Below are 21640 nucleotides of genomic sequence, written 5' to 3'. Positions count from 1 at the left end.
GCTCTTTTTAGGAAGTCCTGTTAAAAGACCAGTAATCCCGTCTACTGGAAATTAATATGTGGATGAGTTTCTCCTGATGTTTCTGGGAAACTAAACTTTTAATTCTGTTAATGTTTCTGAGTTGTTAAAAAGCTTTTTAGTGACAGCTTTTATGTGGCTGCTGAAAGTCAGATCTGAGTCTGTCAGCACTCCAAGGTTACAAACTTGGTTGGTGGTTTTAGGAGCCCGACTCCAAGGCTTACCCTCTTTTCTTTCCCATCAAATGGATATGACCATCATTAATTCTTTATTGCCTGATAGAAAAATCAAACATTAATAGATTCACAGTGGCAGAAGTTTTTCTTTTACTTGCTTTCATATAAAAGTATTATTAGTTGGTAATATGCAGGTTTCTTTTGTAATTTATGACATATTGAAGCTGTTGAGATCTAACTTATGAGTAGTTGCACATATGCTGGTGACACCAAGAGGAGCAAATGTAAAAATGCTTGCATACATCATGTGGAAAAAGTACTCATTGGTCATGTGTAGAAAGATAACGGTTATCAGGGTGAGAAGTGCTCTGAGAAGCAGTGTGTGCAGTAGGTAATGAGGGGGTGCAGATAGATGGAAGAAGAGGAGATGGCTGATAGAGCCAGTGTATCCCTGAGACAGTCCTATTAACATAAAACAAACACTTCAGAAGAATCAATAAACTGCTTAACACTGCCTCCATCAGCTGCTCACTCCACTCTGTAGATGTACACAGGGGCCCTGAAGAGACACAAATTCCAGCCACTTGTATTGACGTTTTAACAACAGCTGTAAAGCAATCTAAATGACTTGCCCCAAAACAAAAAAAGAAATGTTCATGTCTTGTTCAGAAATGACCTTTATATTTTAACTGAACGTCATTGGATGCAGAACTATTCAAATATACCTGCTGAAATGTAAGAACTGAACATAACCTTCTCTTTTACTGCATTAAAAAACAAACACAACAAAGTTCCTGCAAAAATTTGAGTCCAACCTCCATCATACCACTTTTCTTTGCTTGACAAGTGATCATATTAATATTCAGTCAATAAATTTATGTTGGATTACAGGAGTGAACCCAGCCAGACTCTACATCATTTCCAGCAGCACAGCCTCCAGCTTGTCATGCTACTTTCTACCTGTGGAGAGAGGTGTCTGACCTTTTGTGCAGCCATTTCTTCAAATGATGAGAACTAAGTAGGATTTAGAGACACCGTTCCCTCTGGGTAACCTCAAGCCAAGATACGTTTTGCTTTGAACTTGATTAGGAGTCATCAGACAGTGAGGAGGCCTTTTAAATTCTGTACCAGCTCTCTCCAGCTGCACACCTTTTGGCATCATTTGGCAAATGAAAGCCTGCATTGTAATTTCTAACATCTAGAGGTATAACCCCATACAGTCATGTAAAGCTCTGAAGATGCCGACACGATAACACAGGATGGTGATTTAAAATGTTTTGCTTCCTGCTCAGTTTTTTCTCTCTGATGACAGCAATGCCAGATCAATGGTTTATATAACCCACTTAATTTGAATTTAACTTCTATTTTAGTCTTTCTGCAGGAGGCTGGTGCCACTTTGACCGTGAGTTATGCAAATTATATAAAGCAACTTCATTACATAAAAACTAACAAGCTGAATTGGATGACATTGGGTGCATAGGTGGAACATGGGGTGATGGAAATGCACATTAGGTACTGGCGCAGATGCAGATCAGGTTCTTTTAAAGAACCAGACATTGGCGTCGGTGGATGACTGCTCTTCAAGTGCCTACTCTGTTTTTAACAGGGACTGTAACTGTTAATTTTCAATGCAAGGTAAAACCCAAAAAGTAACCCATTTTTTTGTTATTTTAAAGCTGTGTCTGACATTTCAGTGACACTATGTTTTCCTCTTTGTTTGTAAAGTTCACTTAGATTGATGCCTTTCTAATGAAAAGTGGTGTTTGCATCATGGTTTTGCTGATGATCATGGTGTTTAAAGCTGAATATTTTTGTTAATTTGTCTATTTAGTAGTTATGGACATTCCTGGAGTCTGACTAAAGGCAGTGATGAGGGAAAAACTCGAGAGAGGAGGTCCTGATTCAGGCAACAAAGTGAGGCTATCTATCAGTTTAGTGGTGGTTTATTTAATACCAGTATGCTCCACTGAATTGAAAGTCTATTTTGCTGCTTAACAAAAAATGCCACAACTATTTAACACAAACAACAGCTTCTGTCACTTCACGCAAAGTAATAGGTCTGTTTATAGATTCAGATCATTTTTATCTGACACAAGGCACTGTAGACAGTTCCTCCACCTGTCTACTGTCTCCACTACTGTCATAGTATGAGTTGTTTTTGTAATTTTACCTTCTCCTTCTCTGAAACTAAGAAGAAAATTATCTAATTTTTTTGTTGAAGAAATTTATCTGCAATTCCTTTTAAGTCAAGCATGCAGCAACGCTCAAGGGTATGAAATGTCATGATACATCTTCAGGTCACATGACATTCCCAGCAGCTCATATTCATATTTTGTTAAACATACAGTCAAGCTTAAGTAGGTAAAATTTTGATTTAGCTAAAGAGATGTCCATCCAGAAACACTTCCTCATGTCTCTTTAATGTAGAGATGGTGGGATTGTAAAATGCCACAATTGGATCTCATGACTATGTTGTGTTAAAGTTTTAGCGATGAAATTTCTTTAATTGGGTTTAGTTTGAAAATGATCCCATCTTTTAATGTTATACATCAGGATATTTACAGAAATCCATGTTCCACATTAGGCCCTCTGTGAAACCAGTGTGTGAAAAACCAAGTCCATTCATTGCTTCTGTATAAATTAAGAAGCCAGAAAAGGTTCAGAAGTCTAGTCTGTTTGCTTGTCTACAGCATTCAGGTGGGTGTTTAACACAATCCCAAGGAAGATATACATCATTGGGGATTTTAGAAAAGCAGCTCTTACTGCCCATCATACTGGGAAGGGTTAATAATGCCTTAAGGTAGAGAGATATGGAAAGGTGTGGGATGAAAACTTTCTATAGCAAAACAGAATACATGTGTGTGAATGAGATTAAGGAAGTACTAAAGGATATGAGGACTTTTTGTACTTAAGGTCAACAGTCTTGAGCAATAGTGTGTGGAAAAGAGTTGAAGGGATGTGTACAAGCAGGTTGGAAAGGGTGGAGAAAAGTGTTGTGTGATATGCTCACATGAGGATATTTCATAAAACCTGGTAAAAACCAGGTGATTTTTATGTCATCTTGATGCATGGTATAGATAATGAAATCAAATCTGCAGCTCCATCAATGTCAGAACCTTATTGTTGTTGTTCTTGCAGGGGGTCTTGGTGTGTAACTGTGAAAAGAGCAGGAACAAATTGACTGCAACATTTTTGCTTCAAGAAATCATAAGTCAGCTTTACGTTTTCATGAAAGTATTATTTATGCATAGCCGTGCCCCGTGCACAGCTCCGCAGCACAAAACCCGCCTAACAACCCCCTGCTGGACTGAAATTTGTAAACAAATTAGCAGCGCAGACGGCAAACATGAGATACAGGCTGAGTCAGTTCTAACAAGGATGTGCTGAATAATCATCTGCGCTCTGCCAAAATCTTCCTGCATTTTAATCCCGGCTGTCTGATTGAATATGCTTTAGGATCCAAGAACATTAGTGAGCTATTTCTGTTAGCCGTGGCATCCATCAAATCTAAACAGAATATGTTGATGCGGGATGGGGAAGATCTAAGGGACAAGTGGAACAGTGCAGAGATTAAACCAGATTAAACTGGTTCCTTGCTCTTGCTGGCTTTAGAGGCGAACAAGAGAAGATTGCGATGACAAGCTTGTGATATTACAGCCACATGGACGCCGTGCAGACAGCGGGAATTCTTTTGTTTTCTCAAAGAGCTACAACCAAAGCAACAGCAGCAGCGGAGCCAGTGTGCAGCAGGGTAATAAAGCTATCAGGGAGACATATGCACACCAAAGAGATGCTAAAAGTCATAGTGAAAAAAGATGAGAAATGCTCCCAACTGGAGCAAAAATGAGGTTTTCTTTTTATATGAAGGAGATCAGGGACAGAAAGTAGATGACAAAGTAGGCTATAAAAAGAAAAAGAAGCAAAAACTGAGCAGATTTCCAAACTGTCTACTTAGAATTTTCTTCTTCACATCCATGACTTAATTTCCTGCCTCTCCTTACTTTCCGTTCGTCTTTGTCTTCTCCCCTTCTCAACTTTTTTATTGTTGTTTTTTTTCCCATGTCAGTGCTGATCAAATTCTTAGATGTTTTTATCAGTCGTAACCTATGAAATCCTCATCATTTCTTTTTCTTCCTGAGGGGGCTGCATATTTGGTGATAAGCCTGCATCGCCGTGCCGGTTTTCCACTGCTGTTTTCAGAAATTACTTTGCAGCAAAACAGCCTCTAGTTCTGCTTGTCCTCCTCTGATTTGTTGTTGATTGATGAAATGCGGGCTTTGGTCAGCGTTGCTATTGTTTTTTTGTTTTTTTTTTATCTTTCTCAGACGTGATTTCTTTTGCTGCCTCTGCGGATGGCGCCTATCTGATTTATTTATTTATTTTTCTAGTTCTGACAAAACCATTGGTTCTGTTGACAAAAGCTTCAGGTGTTCACATCTTGTCTACCAAAAAAAGCTGTATGTTTTTGCATCAGCTTATGTAAAAGCTCAACATGAATCATTAGCTGGATCATTGGATTACTGAGTTATTGTTATGTATTGTGAATTCTTGCACTCATGGTGTTATTTGCTCTTTTTCCTTCTTTCTTTTCTTATGTCGCACCCTTTTCTCTTTCATATTTAGCCTTTCCACTAAGGATATTGAATCCCGCAGCGATTCTCTCAGCCTCTTTGACACCTTGAAGTGTGATCCGGAGGCCTTTTACAGCCATATGGCCAAATATGTTCTTCCAGCTGTGGAAGGAACTGACCTGGGTCGCCTGCTCTACTACTACACCTTACTAGATGCTGCAGGGTGCGAGCACTACGTCACCACCGCCATCAAGCCAGACTCCCACGTCAAACTTCTGAAGAAGCTTCGAGCTGTTGCCAACGGTAAGGTGTATGCTGTTTTATTTGTCTGTCGTTTTTTTCTCCACAACTGTTTTTGATTTATAGGAATAATTCCGTTTAAAAAAAAAGTCTATTTAGACTTTAAGTACACAGATTTGAAAAACCAGAGTGAAGTCATTTGTAAAGGCACGGAATTAAAAACTTTCTTTTTTCCAAAACGGCTTGACGTCAAAGGGTTAATGTTCCTAAATGTCAGGAAATCAAGTCCAGAGTTGAAGATTTGAACGTAATCCCTGACTACATGATTGACGAGTCACGTAGAGCTGACATCCTCCATGTCCGACAGAAAACCTTTAAGTCAGTGACTGTCATGTAGGATCATACGAAACACGATTCCTTGTCTAAATAACGGTAAAGCCTTTAATAATACTCTCTGAAAAACAAATAAAACATACCTGGTGACATCTTTACGCTTCCAAAATGACACATTTTTTAAATCTTTTGTCTTCTCTCACCCTTTGATCTTATTCTGTTCGGCTTTTTTCTGTCGGCTCATGTAACAAACTAAAGAGAAAAGCTGACACAGACAAAGCTGCTTCACACATTTGTCTGTAAATGACACATGTGGACACCAGTCCTCCTCTGAATTAGTGCGTCAGCTAAACTGACGACTAAGCACTTACCAGCAACATCCGTATCGGATCGGGAGCTCTCTGTGGACATTGTGACCAGCATGGCACCGCTTCACTGCTGCACTGCTTAAACTTTGTTGTGAGTGGGTGATGTTGTCATTTCTTGGGAAAGTTCAGTGAAGGTCAGTCGGGTGTCAGCTGTGCTTTCACGCCTCGCTTCCTCCTTCTGCTCCTGTTGTTAACTTGTATCTCTGTTTAACACACATCCACAGAGCTTACATCCACTTTTAAAGAGATCTGCATTGAGGCTTAGATGCCTTTTTTTTATTTAAAAAATAATATATATATATATAATGAAATTTCCAGAATGTTACTAACTTGACACTGAATTCTGGAAGATTTGGAAAAAAAATTTAATAAAACTAAAAAACTATTTGTGGGTTGAGTGAAAAAGAAATTAGCCTCCATCTTTGTGAATATGTAAAGATGCCTTCCAAAACTAGATCTGGTGAAGTGTGTCTTAGAATTAAAACTTTAATACTGATTATTTTTCTTTAATATTAAAAACCAAACAAAATACATTGACACTAATGTAGATTGTCTGCTTACTACAGCATGTAGCTGTTTAAATGGGACAAAAAATAACAATGTATAAATCTGTTGCATCCCAGTTTGATTTAAGTAAACACACCATCACCATCAAGCTGTGAACTGTACTTATTGTTCCTGGAAATTGGATTTCATTGGATTCATGTTCCTTGTTAATTAAAGTCTTAGTCTCATCAGTACATCAGCAGTTTTACTCTTAGATGTTAAGCTGTACTGAAAGCGATAAACACAACACGGAGCATTTCTTTGCATCATCTTTTGGATGCATAAACTTCACAAACTGTTCCTGCCAGAAAGAGCAGGTTTTTACAATCACCTGCTGATGTCCCGCTAATCTTTAGCAGAACTTTGAGACAGTAATCACTCAGAAGTTACTGAACAAAAAGCAAAGAAGTACAAGTTTCTTTTGCTTCTAGTATTAAAATGATGTTGCATTGATTTAGTACATTATTGCAAAACTTGTCTAAAATGGCCGGAATTTTAGAACAGATTATAAACTGACTGAAACAAGGTGGTCTGTGTAAGCGGCTGAAACAGCAAAGTAACCAAATACCTGGAATCCAGTACAACATGTTTTTTTTAAAGTATATATTGGACCAGGGGACTTGCTGCCTCTAAAACCAACAAACCAGCATGATTCATCTTCTTTGCCACTGGCTGGGCTAAACCTCAACACCATTCCCCATGTCATAAAAAGAAACAGTACATTCTGAGATATCACCATTTGGACTCCCATATAATTACAATCTACTTTCTGTAATAATTACATAAACATGTATGGTGAGCTAACCCTAAAACAATTTCCCAACACCTAAAACCCACATACAACTAATGTCACCTCCACACACTTTTACTGTATCTCATGGCCTCTCCCAGAACCTTTAACAAGTGTTTATTCCCCCCGGGAAGCATTTCTCCAAACACCATGGAGAGGTGGAGAGGACACCACTTAGTGAACACACAGGCCATTTCCCAACTAACTAAATCTTGCACACATATTTACACACATTTAATGTATTAAACCATGACACTTTATTCACACCTTTCACATTCACAGGCACCTGGAAGACCAAATCACGCGTGTTGATATTACATGCTTCAATAAATACCAGTAAATAATTAAACATTCATGTGTAAATCCTATTTAAACTTAAAATGTAAATTAAAGTGTAAATGTGCCTGAACAAACCGCTTAAAGTGCTAAAAAACTATTTAGTTTAAACATTCTGTGTAAGTATCTCACAAACAGCTAATATTCAAAGTTGTACCTTGTTCCGGTAGGGAAGTTGCAATTGGATATGCACTGATTTGGTGAGGGGTTTCCTAATTGATCTGTTGCACAGCTGCTGCAGCGTGAACTATAACAGATGCACATCAATACACACATACACACTCACTAAATCAAATGGATTTGTACTTATGCTCTCATACATTAGCTGACTTTGTGGCATTAACACTTACAAGCTTGGACTTTCTGACTTATGCACATGCATAAGCACGAAGCCAGACATACTTAGAGATTTTCAGACAGTTTAGAGGCAGGTGGTGTGTGTCCAACATTCAGCACAATTTCAGACACTATCTGGTGGCTGTCTGAGTGGACTCTCCTGAGGAAAGGGATAACATGCTGCTCAGTCGAGATGGAAACAGAGAGAGGAGACTGGGTGAGGCAGGGGCGAGATGGAGACAATATGCATACATGTGTAAGTGCACACAACTTTAGTCTGTGGTTTAAGTGTCCGTCTGGGACTGTCTGGAAATATTGTGGGTGATTGTGTGTTCAAAATGTGGGGTTTTATGTGTGAGGGATTCTGAGCAGCATCGGCACGGCCCCTCCACACAGGCAGACTAGTGTTAAATATTTAAAGGCCAGACAGACTGTGGCGTTGCCACAGTAATGTCTGTCTGATAGCATTGCAGACAAAGAGCACGCACACACACAAATACATGCACAAGGAGGCTGCTGTGCAAGATATGATGCACACAGACAGATCCTCCATCAAATTGCACCTGTTTGTGTGCAGATACAAACAGCACAACTTTCACACACAGGTCACACGCAATCTTTCTTGTCTGCATCAACTTCTTCCCATCTCTGGAGAATTTTTCTGTGTGCACTTTTGACAAGTAATGGATTGTTAAATATCCTCTGCATATTCAACTAGCATAGCACATGGCTTCCTCATGTCATATGTAAATATAGCAGTGTAGCATGGGCTGTTTACATAGTATAAAATACCTCTGGATATGATGTCACTTTCTGAGCAGTGAAGCGTGTGATATGCTTCTGGGAGCACAGTTTTTAGGCAAGCAGAGATACTGAACTTTATCTGTATATCCATGAACTTTTCTAAGCTGTATAAACTGAATACTCATTGAATTTAATGAGTTTCAGGACATATTTATCTATGTTTGCATGAAGTTGTGGTCTAAATGATTCATACTATCCAAGATTAGCAGCTTCACTCTGTTGAAATGTGGCAAGAAAAACAGAAAAGTGAAAATGAGAGACAAATTAACTGCAAGAGGGGAACGTTTCAACAAAAGCTTGCAAGATCTCATTATTCTCACTCATACCATGTTCTAGAAGTCTAGCATCAGCATGCAGGTATGGTCCAGTTACAGATGGCTGAAATAGAATTTTTTGTAGTTGTGATTGACAGTCGTGTACATATGAAGTGAGGGGAAGTCTTTATGCAGAAGGTTGATGCAGCTGACACGATGTACCAGTTAAAAGGAACTCAGGCTATTGGCACAATTTAGTGTTTATATTTTATTGCTCTGTTTAATTTACATAATGGTTATATACACGCAAAAACATCTATTCACTTTAAAAATTATTTTTGTTTAGTTATTCTTTTTTTTTTTTTTTTTTTTTTTTTTTTACAGATGGAGGTTGACGGTTTTTTTTTTTTTTTTGGTTTTTTTTTTTTAACCTGCAAAACACTTTTTAGGATATAAGTTATGAGGGTCGCAGAGGAGACAGGAAGACTAGGAAGAAGCATTAGGCAAAATAATATCTGCCTTTTGCATTTAAGAAAAAGTTACCAAACTGAGAAAATGTTCTCAGGTTTTGATATAAATCTGACGCCATAGTTCGGGTTTAAATTGAAAAGGCTGACATTGAGCCACTGTATCACTAGATGTTTTTGCAGAGACTGCTTACAATGTACTTCACCTCCCAGAATGCATTGCAATGTGTGCACCGATGGCGATGTACAAGTTAAATTAATATTTCAACAATGTTGGATACTGTAAAGGTCACAGGTCAAAGTTACAGAAAAAAAAGTTGATCTATTAAGATATATTGTTCCTGTTATCCACAGTTCCTTTACCATCATGCACCAGCACAGCTAAGCAGAACCAGTACAGGATATTCTCAATCAAAAAAAGCTTATTGGTAAATTTTCAAGCCGAAAATGAAAACTCAATTTCCAAAACCTGCGGCTAGTTTCTGAAAGAAACGGCAGTGGTGCAGAAAGAGGTTCAAAACATTTAAAACAAATCGAATTTTATTTATGAAGTACTTTTTATACAAACAAAAAATTTTGAAAACACATGCCTCATCATGAGGCAATCAGAACACATTTCCATAAAACACACAAACCTCATAAGTCTTTATTTCCTAATGGTTGCAGGTGTGGATTACCGAAAGCTGACTGACGGATCTTCTGATCCGTTGGCTATTTTACAACCAGTTCTGACCAGTCAGAATGTGCTGTCCATCTCCAAAGTTGCCAATCGTCTGCCTTTGCCTGGTGATGGAGAGGCGACCGTCACACCCAGTGCAGTCCATGCAGCATGGCTGAAGAAACTGTTTTGGAAGGGAGACCTGCAGCTGTTAAAGAGGCCTCCACAGAGCGACCAAGACTACCTGCATGCTTACGACACCTGCACCAAATACTTTGACAGGCTGGTCCCCACTGATGCCATCCACTTTCTGGACAGTATCACCTTCTCTCCTGATGCGGCCAAAAATGTAAGCAAGACCAACACAACTCATGCCATCTTTTTCTTTTCTTTTTTTTCCCACAGGGACTGCTGTATGTCGTACAGAAAAGAGAAGAAAAAATGCTATCACAGTGTAGAGTGAAAGAGGCTTTTTTTTCTGTTGCCCTCTCAGGCAGGAACTGGTGGGAGTTGGGCAGACAGACAATTTGTAACTGCAGCACAGACGGTAGTTGGTTCCAGGCAGCCACCCAGGCAGGATTCATACTGTGCAAAAGAAAGGATTGAGGGGATTTTCAGTCACTACATCAAACTGTCATATTCCTTGCTCCCTCCTCTTCATCGTGTTGCTGGTCTCCTCATCTGCCTCTGGCTCAATTTTTGGAATGTCAAAAGCCCCCTTCCTAATTTCAGATATATTATTCTGCTCCCATCCAAACTCTGTGGCCTCAAAACACACACCAGTCATGAATTATAGAAATTATGAAATTTTACTGGAAATGTCAGCCACATAATTACAGCACTGTGAAAAATTGTCCTGCAGTAGAATTAAAGTGCCTCAGTGCACCTTATCAATAGTAGCCTACTGTTCTTTTGCTATTTTTTTCCATACTGGCACCATGCCAGCATCCCTCTCCAGACCTTTACTTTTTCCCCCCATTTTTGTCTTATGTTCCCTGCCACTCTCAGAGGCTTAATTGATCCCTCTCCACTTCAGAGCCAATTAAACTCCAATTCCCACCAGGCACCGTTTTTCCTCTGTGGTCTTTAACATGCAGATTACCCGTGAGGAGCACACTGTCTTCTCCTGCTCCCATCCTCCCTTCCCTTCCTCCCTTTTAAACCTTTACAGGGAAAAATCTTAACCCACCCTATCCGCCCCACCTCTTCTTTTCTCACTCGACCTGAACTTTCAGTTTGCCACTGCGATGACGTTTTATCGATTTCTTACAAGGTGAAGAGGTGAGATGGATAACTGTGACTATCATACCTCTGGCTGGATATATTTTATGAAGGGAAACACTGAGAATTGGCAACACACCCCTTCGCCCTCCCCCTCTCACAATTGTATTGATTTTTAGATAACCTCTATAGTGGAAAAAATCTTCCTCTTAACTTATGACACAGACTGGTGTTGCTTGCAAATACCTGGATGTTTCCCCATTGGCTACACACTTTTACACAACTACAGTCACACAATTAACATTGTGCAATATTTACACATCCCTCAAGACTTCCAGTTTAAGTGATCATCATTTCTGACATTTTAAAGGATAATAAGCAAATAGCGAGGGCTGTTACGGCAGTGTATGATGGAGGTTTGAGGTCATATCATATTTAAGCATCCGTTATGGTGTGTGTGTGTATAGAGCTTGCCAGTGCTTTCATGCAAGATGGTGGAACGTCCTGCAGCTCTCTCTTTTTTCTATGAATGGTTAACCTGCTTTCACTGAATAACATGAGTCAGACTAGCAGCTGCGATTTCTCTTACACATACACACTTTTCATACACATGTGCCACTCAAGATCTTGATGCTATTTCGGTCTGGATAGATTGGATGGTGTTCAACATGCCGACTTTGAAATGTATGTTTATAACCTCTTTCTTTTCTTCCCTGCACAATCTGACCTCAATCTCCCCCCTAATTCTGCTTTCTTTCTCATCTCTCTCCCCATTCTTTTCCTCCATCCATCCCGCCTCCCGTCCAGCTGAGCATCCAAGCCAGGATGGAAGTGATAAAACGAGCCACCAAAGCCCTGTGCCAGCTGGGTGAAAAGAGCAAGAAGAGAGGAGGTGATCGCTGCAAGGAGCAGGACGGGATGGACCCAGCAGGAATTACTTTTGATGAGGCGCTAGCACACCTGCAACAGTCGCAAGCCCACCTGGACACTCTGAGTCATCCCTTGATTTTGTCACTCAGAGACAGCCAGCAGGTACACCCCATCTGCCGAACACTTCAGCAATTTAGCTCCAAGAGTGAGAAATGTTCTTCTTGGGAATTTGACCACTTTATCTATAGTTTCCAAATCGCCAACTTTGCAATATTTGTAGATAAAACAGTGCGATTCTTTATAACCTTTTAATTATCTGTCTTTTGAGTTCACACACCTGATCATTCTTACTCTTTACTCCCGAGGGCGGTCACCTTTTGATGGACACGCAGGTGCTGTGTGAGGCTGTGTTATGTGTTAGTGTGAACAGTTGAGGTGGTTCTGCTCTGTTGAGCTCCTCCCAGCCTCACTGGGACCAGTCAAGGGTATATTAATGTAAATCTTTTGGCTGCTGTTTCAAATGAGCCCCAGTGTACGGACGTATATGCCGGCACATGCACCGCGCTGTATCTCATTAAGCAAAGTCACGCCGACTTACTCTGCTGTCGCCTCGCTGCATCTGTGCGCGTGTGTGTAAACACAAAATGAATATATGGCTACAGAAAGAGGACATCATGATTTGAGTGTTGCTATGCGACCATGAGACCACAGTGAAAACTGGTGACCGCCACACTGAGCAAGTTAATGATATTTAGCTCCCTGTTTTATATCTGTTTAAAAGCACATACTCTACATTATAGGGATAAAGATGAAAACACTACAAGCAGAGGCCCGTACTCTCACTAATGCGGCATCCTCTAGAATAAAAGTTTCCTTCTTCTGGCAGGGAAAACAACTGCATCCTTAGGGCTAGATGAAAACAAAAGGATGGGAAAAAAAAAAGGATGCTGGGTAAAGAAAGATAGATAGAGGGAGCTCTGCGAGTATTCCTCAGCTATACTGGGGTCATTTATCAAGTGTACATGGCCAGTTGCTACCTTAGGTGCTCTGACCTGCCACGAGGGCAGCAAATTCCAAGCTGCAGATTTTGTATACAAATATATACTGTGTATGTTTCTAATTAATGGAATATTGTTGAGTAATTATAAATAAAAGCTGGTTATATTAAAATGGATAACTAAAATGGATAAATCAGACTGATTAGATGAACTGGCTGAACAAGTGATGTTAGAATTCTGTAACAGCAGAGTAAATCCTCTCAGTCTTCCTGTAGTCATGGTGACAAACATCTGTGCATTTTAGGCTTAAGAGTGGCTAAATGAACAGTTTGTTGCTTCATTCTAGTGTTGTACACAAAATTGTTTCACTGTGGAGACGCTCGTCTAGCTGCACATAGCCTGACTATTGGGTGCTGTACAAATAAGTGAGTTTAAGTCCGTATTTCAGGCCAAATCACTTAGTTCTTGCACTGAAACCAGCAGGCAAAGAAAACACTTCTTCTCCTTCCTCAATCTTCTGCCAATTGGAGCGGCGAATGATAAATCAAGAGCTTAGATTTATAGCACACTGTCTCGTCATATTCATTCTAACTAATTGGCACATTACGGAATCCGCTCCATTTTTCATCAGTCAGCCACCCAGTCTTCCAATCTCCCTCTTTTCCTAATTCTACCATGATCACAGAGATCACAGCGAAGCTAGCACATAAAGCTGTAACAGAAATGTTTCGCAATAAGACACTAATCAGTCTTTAACTGATAATCTGCAGCTGAATGTGAAGTTGGACTCAAATATCCTTAAATAATTATATCAATATATCTTATTCATATTTTATCTGTAAGGATATAATGAATATCAATATCCTGTCTTAGTTAAATTGAGGAAATTTTTTATTAAGAGTTTGGACTTTGTACCATCTCTGGTGTGATGGTCAAATAGCACGTTTTGTCATTTTGGAATGATTAAGTTCGCTTCATCACACCACATTCATGTTTTCATGTTTTTTGAAGTCATAAGTTTGTTCGTTTTCATGCTTTGTTTCTTTTCCAGGAACAGCTGCAGAGCTACAGTCAAATGTATGACTTGTCGCGTTCTGAGAGGTCAAAAGTTTGCGAGCTTGCAGTAACCATGGCAACTGATGGACAGCCTTTGGAGCAGATTAGAACGCTTCTGCATGTGGCTGTTGGACCCCTTGACCTGTCTGTAAAAACGGTGCTCCAGGAGGCTGTGAAGAGAGTTGTGGCTGCACTCAGGTAGTATCTATCTCCTTCTGCTTTCTCTAAAACATGCAGTACTGTAAAGAAAAACACACATTAAAACACAATATTCTGTACATGCATGAAATCTTCCCATTGTGGAATTCAGACTATTAAATCTCTCCTCTTGTGCTTTAGTATAGATGAATCTGGGCAAACACCAAGGACAGTAAACCTCCTGCCCTTTCTGATGTGGCATTTGTGTGTCAACAGAACAGAATCTGACTGTTTTCTTAACAATATGAAACAACATCTAGAAGGACTTGTGTGTTTTTGGCTGTTTGAACAGCAGTGCAAAACTTTATTTGTGGTAAAAAGAAAAAAAAAGAAAATAGAATCCAAATAACACAATGATTTAATTTGATGAAGATTGCCACTAAATTCTACATATCCATGTTGCCAACCAGCTTAACGTGACAGGACAGGTAACCCTCTAGCTAATCCTGATGGTGAGAGGTAATGGCTGATTTGTGAGATATTGTGAAATGTTATGTTATTTGCTCTTATCAGGGCAGCGTTGTGCCCAGAACATAAATATAATTTAGTCACTAACATAGACAGATCATGTACACAGCCTAGACTAGTTTTTAACAAAAATGATGCCAAACATGTGACAAAACAGAAAATTAAAAGTCTTTGCAAATGTAACTATTTCTTTAACAACTTTTGATAACTTGTAAAAATAACATCTGTGTTTTATGTTGCAACATAGATTGTCAGTTAAAAGCTTTTTTTTCAGATGAATCATAGTTTGCATTGATACACTGATGTCTAACTTAAATGAAAAACAGACTAATATCTTCAGAAAAAATACACTTATAAATAAGTAAAGACCCTTTAAAGCATGACCCATGAAAAGTTTGTTATAAAAGGAAGTTTTTTTTCCAATATGAGGCTTTTATTCTTATTATCTTAAATCAAAACCCATCTCACAAACAATGATCTATATGAACAATTTTAATCTGGATTCTGTACTCACCATAGCACTGAAACTTCCTCCTTAAAGCCACTACTGACCTCCTCTCTTCTGATGCTGGCTTTCTCTCTGTTCTCCTCCTTCTGGATCTCTCCGCCACCTTCAAAACCATCTATCATTCCACCCTACCCTCCTGACTACAATCCCTGGCCCACATCACTGATCAAGGTTTTTATTATTTATTTATTTGGCCCTTAAAAAAATGAAACAAAAACTGATCAGCAGGATTTTGAGGAATGTTTTTACCATGAAGTGAAGCAAATTGTCTCAGAAACTTTGTTTCAAATATGTCACAATGAACTTTATAGGGTTAGCTTAGACTTAAGACTGAAGATGGTGGGAGACTGCTAGCATGGCTTAAGTTTAAAAATATACCTATTGGGGCGTCTGAAAGTTTGGTAATGAATAGGATTTATATGTAAATGTAGTGTTTACATAAACAAGTTTGACCTCATGTAAAAGAAGCTTTGTCTTTGAACTGACATCTGATCAAAACTCATCTGAAACCTGAAAATGATTTTTTAAATAATTCAGAAGGATTTTACTGAGTTAATAAATGATGAGTCAAGACTGATGTCTAGTTTCATATGAGACACAAATCCTAGTCTGGTTGTCTTACCACACACAGAGTCAATCAAGTTTTTATTTTTCCTTGTCTGACAATTTGGATAATCCTTAAAGCACTCCTTAACATGCTCCTACATATGCCAACCTGTGATGCCACAATATGAAATTAGATGAGTCATTTTCCTGCCATCATAAACTCTGGTTTATAACCAACATTTTTCTCCTTTATAGTAACTCGTCAAAACTTCAAAAACTCCAGCGCCTAAAGATTGATTATAAACTAAACAGATTCATATTAGGATTTCATGAAAAAGGCTGCAGCATTGCACTTTGTAATGGCGACAAAAACCGTTTTCCCTGTAGTGTTTATGTCCTTCACCTCTATCTGTAGTTGCACATCAGTATTCCAAAAGTCCCCCTTTGTTCTCACTAGCTGGAGGAAAATCAGGGTGTTGCATATTTCTCTGCGTCTGCAACTTGTTTCTTCTTTTCTTATATGAGATTGAACACCTCTTTGCATGCAAAATAAATTACTTTTGCAACAATCCAGATTAAGTGTAATCTGTAATAAGCAGGGTTACTACGGGGCCACCAACAGACCTCATTTACACCCTGACCTTTGCTGGTAGTTATCTGAAAATATCTAGTATATTTGCCGACGTTGGGCTGCGCATTTTAGTGGGGAACACTGTCAAAACAAATGTCTGAAGTGTTGAATTCACTGTACAGAAGCTACCTGTGGGAGTTGAGCTCCCACGAGGAAGTCAAGAGGAGGGAACAGATGATTCATGCCGACATATCAGCAGAGCCACTGGATTCAGGAGTAATGACACTATGTGAAACTACATATGGTCATTGTTGCAGTTTCCAAAAAAACAATGAAATCCGCTTATTTTCAGCAAATCGCTTTTGCTTAATACACACAGCCAGGTGTTTCATCTTTGTCCTTTAACTCTGGGGACTTTGTGTTTCACTGCTGAGAGGCGTTCTGCTAACAGAACCAGTTATCAGCAAACCACCTGATTGGCTTGATAAATGAGAACCAATCACATTGATTATATTCCCGCCTCATTTCCTGTTTTTTTTTTATTTATTTTTTTTTTATAGCTGCTCAATAGTGCGTAGCACAGATAAATGTCACGTACATTTACACATCACCAGAATGTGCTTGAGCTTGTGCGCAGACGCACTCATTTGTATTCAGCCAGACATGGAAGCGCTGTTTGTTTCGAACACATGCACACGCTCACCCCTTCTTCTCTGATTCATTATCTTCTCATAATTAATGCAGCCTGAATACAGCTGTTCCTCACCAGATCTGATTCACACAGATACACACTCGTTCCATGCATGTGTGTCCTGCGTGTGTTCTCCATGCACACCCAGAGCTCTGATGTATATATTCAACAGACGTTTTTGTTCTTTTGAACCTGTCAGTCAGTCTTCTTGCATATGAATGTTCCTTCATGAGCCAAGTCTGTGTGTCTGTTGTTGCAGAGGTTCCTGAAACTTTGTCTTTGACAGGTATGAATGAGTCCAAATTGATTATTGGCTTTCACAAAAGGCCTTCAGTGTGCTGCAGAAGTTATACCCGGCCTCACATGAATGGTTAGTGTTCATCTCGAGTACAAAATCCAGGAGGAAAAATGCAATAAAGAATATGCTGCGTCATCCTTCTCGATTTTGCAAGATCATTTGTACGTTGTTTGCAAGTGTGGAGTACGTTGGTTGCAGTTATTTTGCATGGGCCAGTGTGTGCTGCTCCATAGCAAAGTGGAGTTGGGTCGAGGGAAATCACAGGTTGTTTTATGATTGTTTTCTGTCTTTGTGAAAAATAGTCCTCCAAAATACAGGACACACACACACACACCGACGGGGGCACACAAGCAGACGCTGTGGCCACATTAAAAAAAAAACCACACTAATGATGTTTCCGATACCTTTTTGAGCTGCTTGATGCATCTTGTTGACAGCTCATTTTAAAAGAAAGGTCTTTTTGTCAACTTTAAGACTGAAATGATTATGTTCCTTTAAAAGTCGACATGCTCAGCATGTGGGGATTGTAACGTCAGAGGCTGATTTCATGTTTTTTCTCCTGCACGCTGTAAACCCGACTTCATCTCGTCATTTTTTAGGATTATTTTACTTTTCTAAAACTGCATTGCATCAAACATTGAATGACTTCCAGACAAAACACGAACCAGCGTTGTCCCTTTAAAGCCTTTGATTTTTTTTTTTTTTTCCTTTCTCTCCCTTGGCTGTTATCCCTTGACGTTGTGGTGATTTGAAAATCTTATCTTAATTAGTGCATTGTGTAAGATGATTTTATTGATGTGATTTGTTTTTCAGTGGAGACCCAGGCGTCCTGACAAATTTCCCACAGCCCCTCAGGGTCCTGGAGGCTGTAGTGACCGCTGTGCACAACAATGTGCAGAATGGGTACGTTGCCTCGAAGCACTTACACACCCATGCAAACCAAACACACTTTTTTGTCTTGCCACACATGGAGGAATGGATTATTTTATTCCTTTTCTGCAGTCCTCCTCTTCCCTTTTTAGCTCAAGTCAAGGTGACAGAATGAACAGCTACTGGGTGTCAAATGCTAACACATTCCCAACAAAGAATTTTGTCTATACAACAAGAGGCGCATGCTTTTTCCCTCTTTATGACAACATTTCAACGGCTCAGCTTTAAAAAAAAAAGGAGTAAACCCTGAATTAAAACACTTGGTTTGCTTAGTGCCAGAACAAAGCCACTGTAGGGACAAGAAAAGCTTTTGCTTTAATGTTTTCAATAGTTTAAATCAGGGGTGTCCAAAGTCGGTCCTCGAGGGCCGCTGTCCTGCAGGTTTCCTATGTATTCTTGTTCCAACACATCTAGCTTCCACTAAATGGATCAAACAGCCAATGACGTGCACAACTGATTAAGCTCTCCTACTAATTAATTTGAATCAGGTGTGTCTGAGCAGGGATACATAGAAAACCTGCAGGATTCTGGCCCTCGAGGACTGGAGCTGGACACCTCTGGTTTAAATGCTCAAAAATCCTCTGTTCTTGTCCAGTATATAAGTGAAAACTCTTTTTTTTTTTTTTTTTTTTTAAACAGAGGCTGAACTGCTTGAAAATGTCTTTGTAGAATAGCTTCCCCCACCTCTTCTGTCAGTCTCGCTCCCTTTTATCTTACTTCGCCTGGCTGACCGGTGCCCTTCTCACCCTCCTCCCTCAGTGACAGCTCGGTGACTTCGGATGACCTGCTGGCTTGGCTGCGCCCATTCTGCGGTGACGCGTCTCTGCCTGTCCAGCCTCGCATCAATGTGCTCCAGATCCTAGAGAGCAACTTCAGTCTGCGAGATAGTGACGTTCGTCTTCTACTGCTATACAGAACTCAGGCTGTCCTCAAAGACAGAGAGGTAGCTGCACTCATGCACACACACACACACACAAGCTCCCAGTCATGATGACTTTACCAACCACACACTAAGTGCAAATTATGCAGTACTTGAGACGTAACTTTAAATCAAAGCACGTCTTTAAAAAGATCAGATCTGATTATGCTGATTATGTATTTCTGTGTTTGTTCGTGGTTATGCATTTAGAGATGATGCTAGAAATGAGGTGATATATTGTAAGTTAAAGGAGAGCATGACTAAAAGCCAGAAAATGAAATGAAAATGGATGAAGATAGGCTTTATGACTGCATGGAACACTGGATGCAAGCTGTGCTACGTCCTAACCACAGAGGATAAAAGTCTTTGTTTATTAAACGGTCAATGTATCATGGAGGTTGTAAGTAAGACAACGCCATTGTTGTCTCACTCAGTGTCTACCTTTATAAAAATTCTAGTCATTTAACGAGTCACACTGGTTTGAGAGTTCTGCAATCCGGTTGTTTATTATAAATATCAGGTAATAGTAAACACATGGAAACGTGCTTTGATACCCATGTTTTACATAGAAAGACGATCCAACACCCACACTATTTCACTTAATTTATTTATTTTTTAACTTTTCCCTCAGTTTTGTGCAAACGTTGCTACTACACTATGTGCGTGGCTGCTACTTCGTGAATTTTAATGGCTGATCGACTTTTCTGTTGCCAGTATGCGTCCCTCTTGTTAGGTTATAATTTGGATGATGCTGCAGAGGAGAAAACTAGCAAGATGTTTCTTGTTTCATTTAGATCAGCTTTTCTTTGCCTTTATTTGATATTATTTTCATTGTTACTCGACGTTTGCTGCCACACAGCTATAAAATCTGCTGATTGTAATACAGACAGGTGGATCAAGACTGAACAGGGGGATGTCTCCTCTAAATCATTGGTACCGTATGGATGTTGGATAGGCACCTATAGAAACCATGAATGTGGTGAAGGGGAATTATGAAGAAGTTTTGAAGTACAAACCAGAGCATGACCCTCTAAGCAGATAGCAGATGGGACAGCTCTGTACTGGGACGCCATTCAGACCCACTAGTTGCGGTGCTGAGATAAAGATAATGGCTAGGCTCTCATCCATGTTGATGGATAGTCCCCCTCCCCACTGCCACACACCCTTTCTGAACACCATAGAGCTCATTTAACGACAGGCTGCTTCATGCAAAGCATGGAGGAGCTGCAGGTCCTTGATTCCTGCAGCAGTTAGACTGGAAACCAGCATTGCTCCCAGCAGATACACTCAACAACATCCAATAAAATCTGTAAATGCAGGTAAATTTTCTTTTTTTTTTTTTTTTCCCAATTCTAAAAAAATGCAGCACCCCCCCCCCCCCCCCCCCCAAATAGTCCAAAGACATGCATATGTAGCCTATTTGAGTTTCTGATTGAATTTTTGTCTGTGTGTTGGTTCTTTGAGAGATGAAGAACAGCTTCAGCCCCTCTCGCAACCTCATATTTGAATAATCTGCTATATCTGAAAACAAAATCTATCATCTCAAGATAATTAGATAGATGATCCTGTAATCACAAGAAAATGTTTAAGAAAAATTCATGGCTCCTTCACGTATCTAAATATCAATGTTTATCAATTTAATTATTGCTTGTCTTTGCATTTCTTGTTGTTGTTGTTGCTACTACAATTCAAGACATAAGACTTGCTTCCAAACAGATGGACGCGACACATGCCCATGCTTTGGAAGCCATTTTATGAGACCAGTGGATTAGTTTATTTACATTTAAAAGCCACCTTTTCACACCACATCCTAAATGTGTGAATCGTGCTCTACAGGCTTGTGATTGCGCTGTATGTTTACATATTTGTGTGTTTGCTGTGCAGCTCCACCCTGCATCTCCCTGGTGCAACTAAAATCTGAGTGGTTAGTCATTTAGTTATCTCTGACTAATTCATAGCCCAAGATGGTTAATTAATGTGTAAATGTATGCTTGCAGCCGCAGGCTATTGTCAGCACAGGTAAGACAGGTGTGCGGGCACAGACTCTTTAACTAATTGGGTGAACTCCTGACACTTGGCAAGCTCTGATGAAATACTCACACAGAGGCAGGCACACACGTGCTCTCTTTAAAAAAAGAAGTGCATCCAAGGGATCTGTTAATTAATCTTGTAAAAGAAGTCTTGCTGTAAGAGCGGGGCTCACTTTATATGAAGAGCCATTTTCTCTTGTCTCTCCCCACGGCAACCGAGTGTGTGAGCTGGGCTCTTGTTGCAGAGTCTCATTTAACTTTGATTAATCTAAATTTTTGTTAGTAGGAAATATTTTTCATGTTCGCATCTCCATTGACGCACAATTCAGAGCCATGCACAAGCACACTCACTCTTGTATTCATTACGTTTCTCCGTTTAATTGGAGTGACTTCTCATTGTGTCAACTGCTCAGCTCAAAGCGGTTGCACATTAATCATG

The 21640-nt window shown here is 39.6% G+C and overlaps 1 protein-coding gene across 1 annotated transcript in view; it reads left to right on the top strand.

Annotated features, from left to right (window-relative positions):
• nbas (NBAS subunit of NRZ tethering complex) overlaps positions 1 to 21640 on the top strand; it is a 181537-nt gene that overhangs the window by 112981 nt on the left and 46916 nt on the right. Inside the window, exons 44-49 of the mRNA XM_079255987.1 lie at positions 4818 to 5068; positions 9906 to 10246; positions 11926 to 12150; positions 14038 to 14240; positions 18136 to 18225; positions 19012 to 19195. Coding sequence (XP_079112113.1) covers positions 4818 to 5068; positions 9906 to 10246; positions 11926 to 12150; positions 14038 to 14240; positions 18136 to 18225; positions 19012 to 19195 — 1294 coding nt within the window. The remainder of the gene's footprint in view (positions 1 to 4817; positions 5069 to 9905; positions 10247 to 11925; positions 12151 to 14037; positions 14241 to 18135; positions 18226 to 19011; positions 19196 to 21640) is intronic.

This window comes from Telmatherina bonti, assembly GCF_933228915.1.
Source record: "Telmatherina bonti genome assembly, chromosome: 16".
Taxonomy (NCBI): domain Eukaryota; kingdom Metazoa; phylum Chordata; class Actinopteri; order Atheriniformes; family Telmatherinidae; genus Telmatherina; species Telmatherina bonti.
Note: the sequence above shows the minus strand (reverse complement) of the source record. Positions and strands in the feature narration are given on the sequence as shown.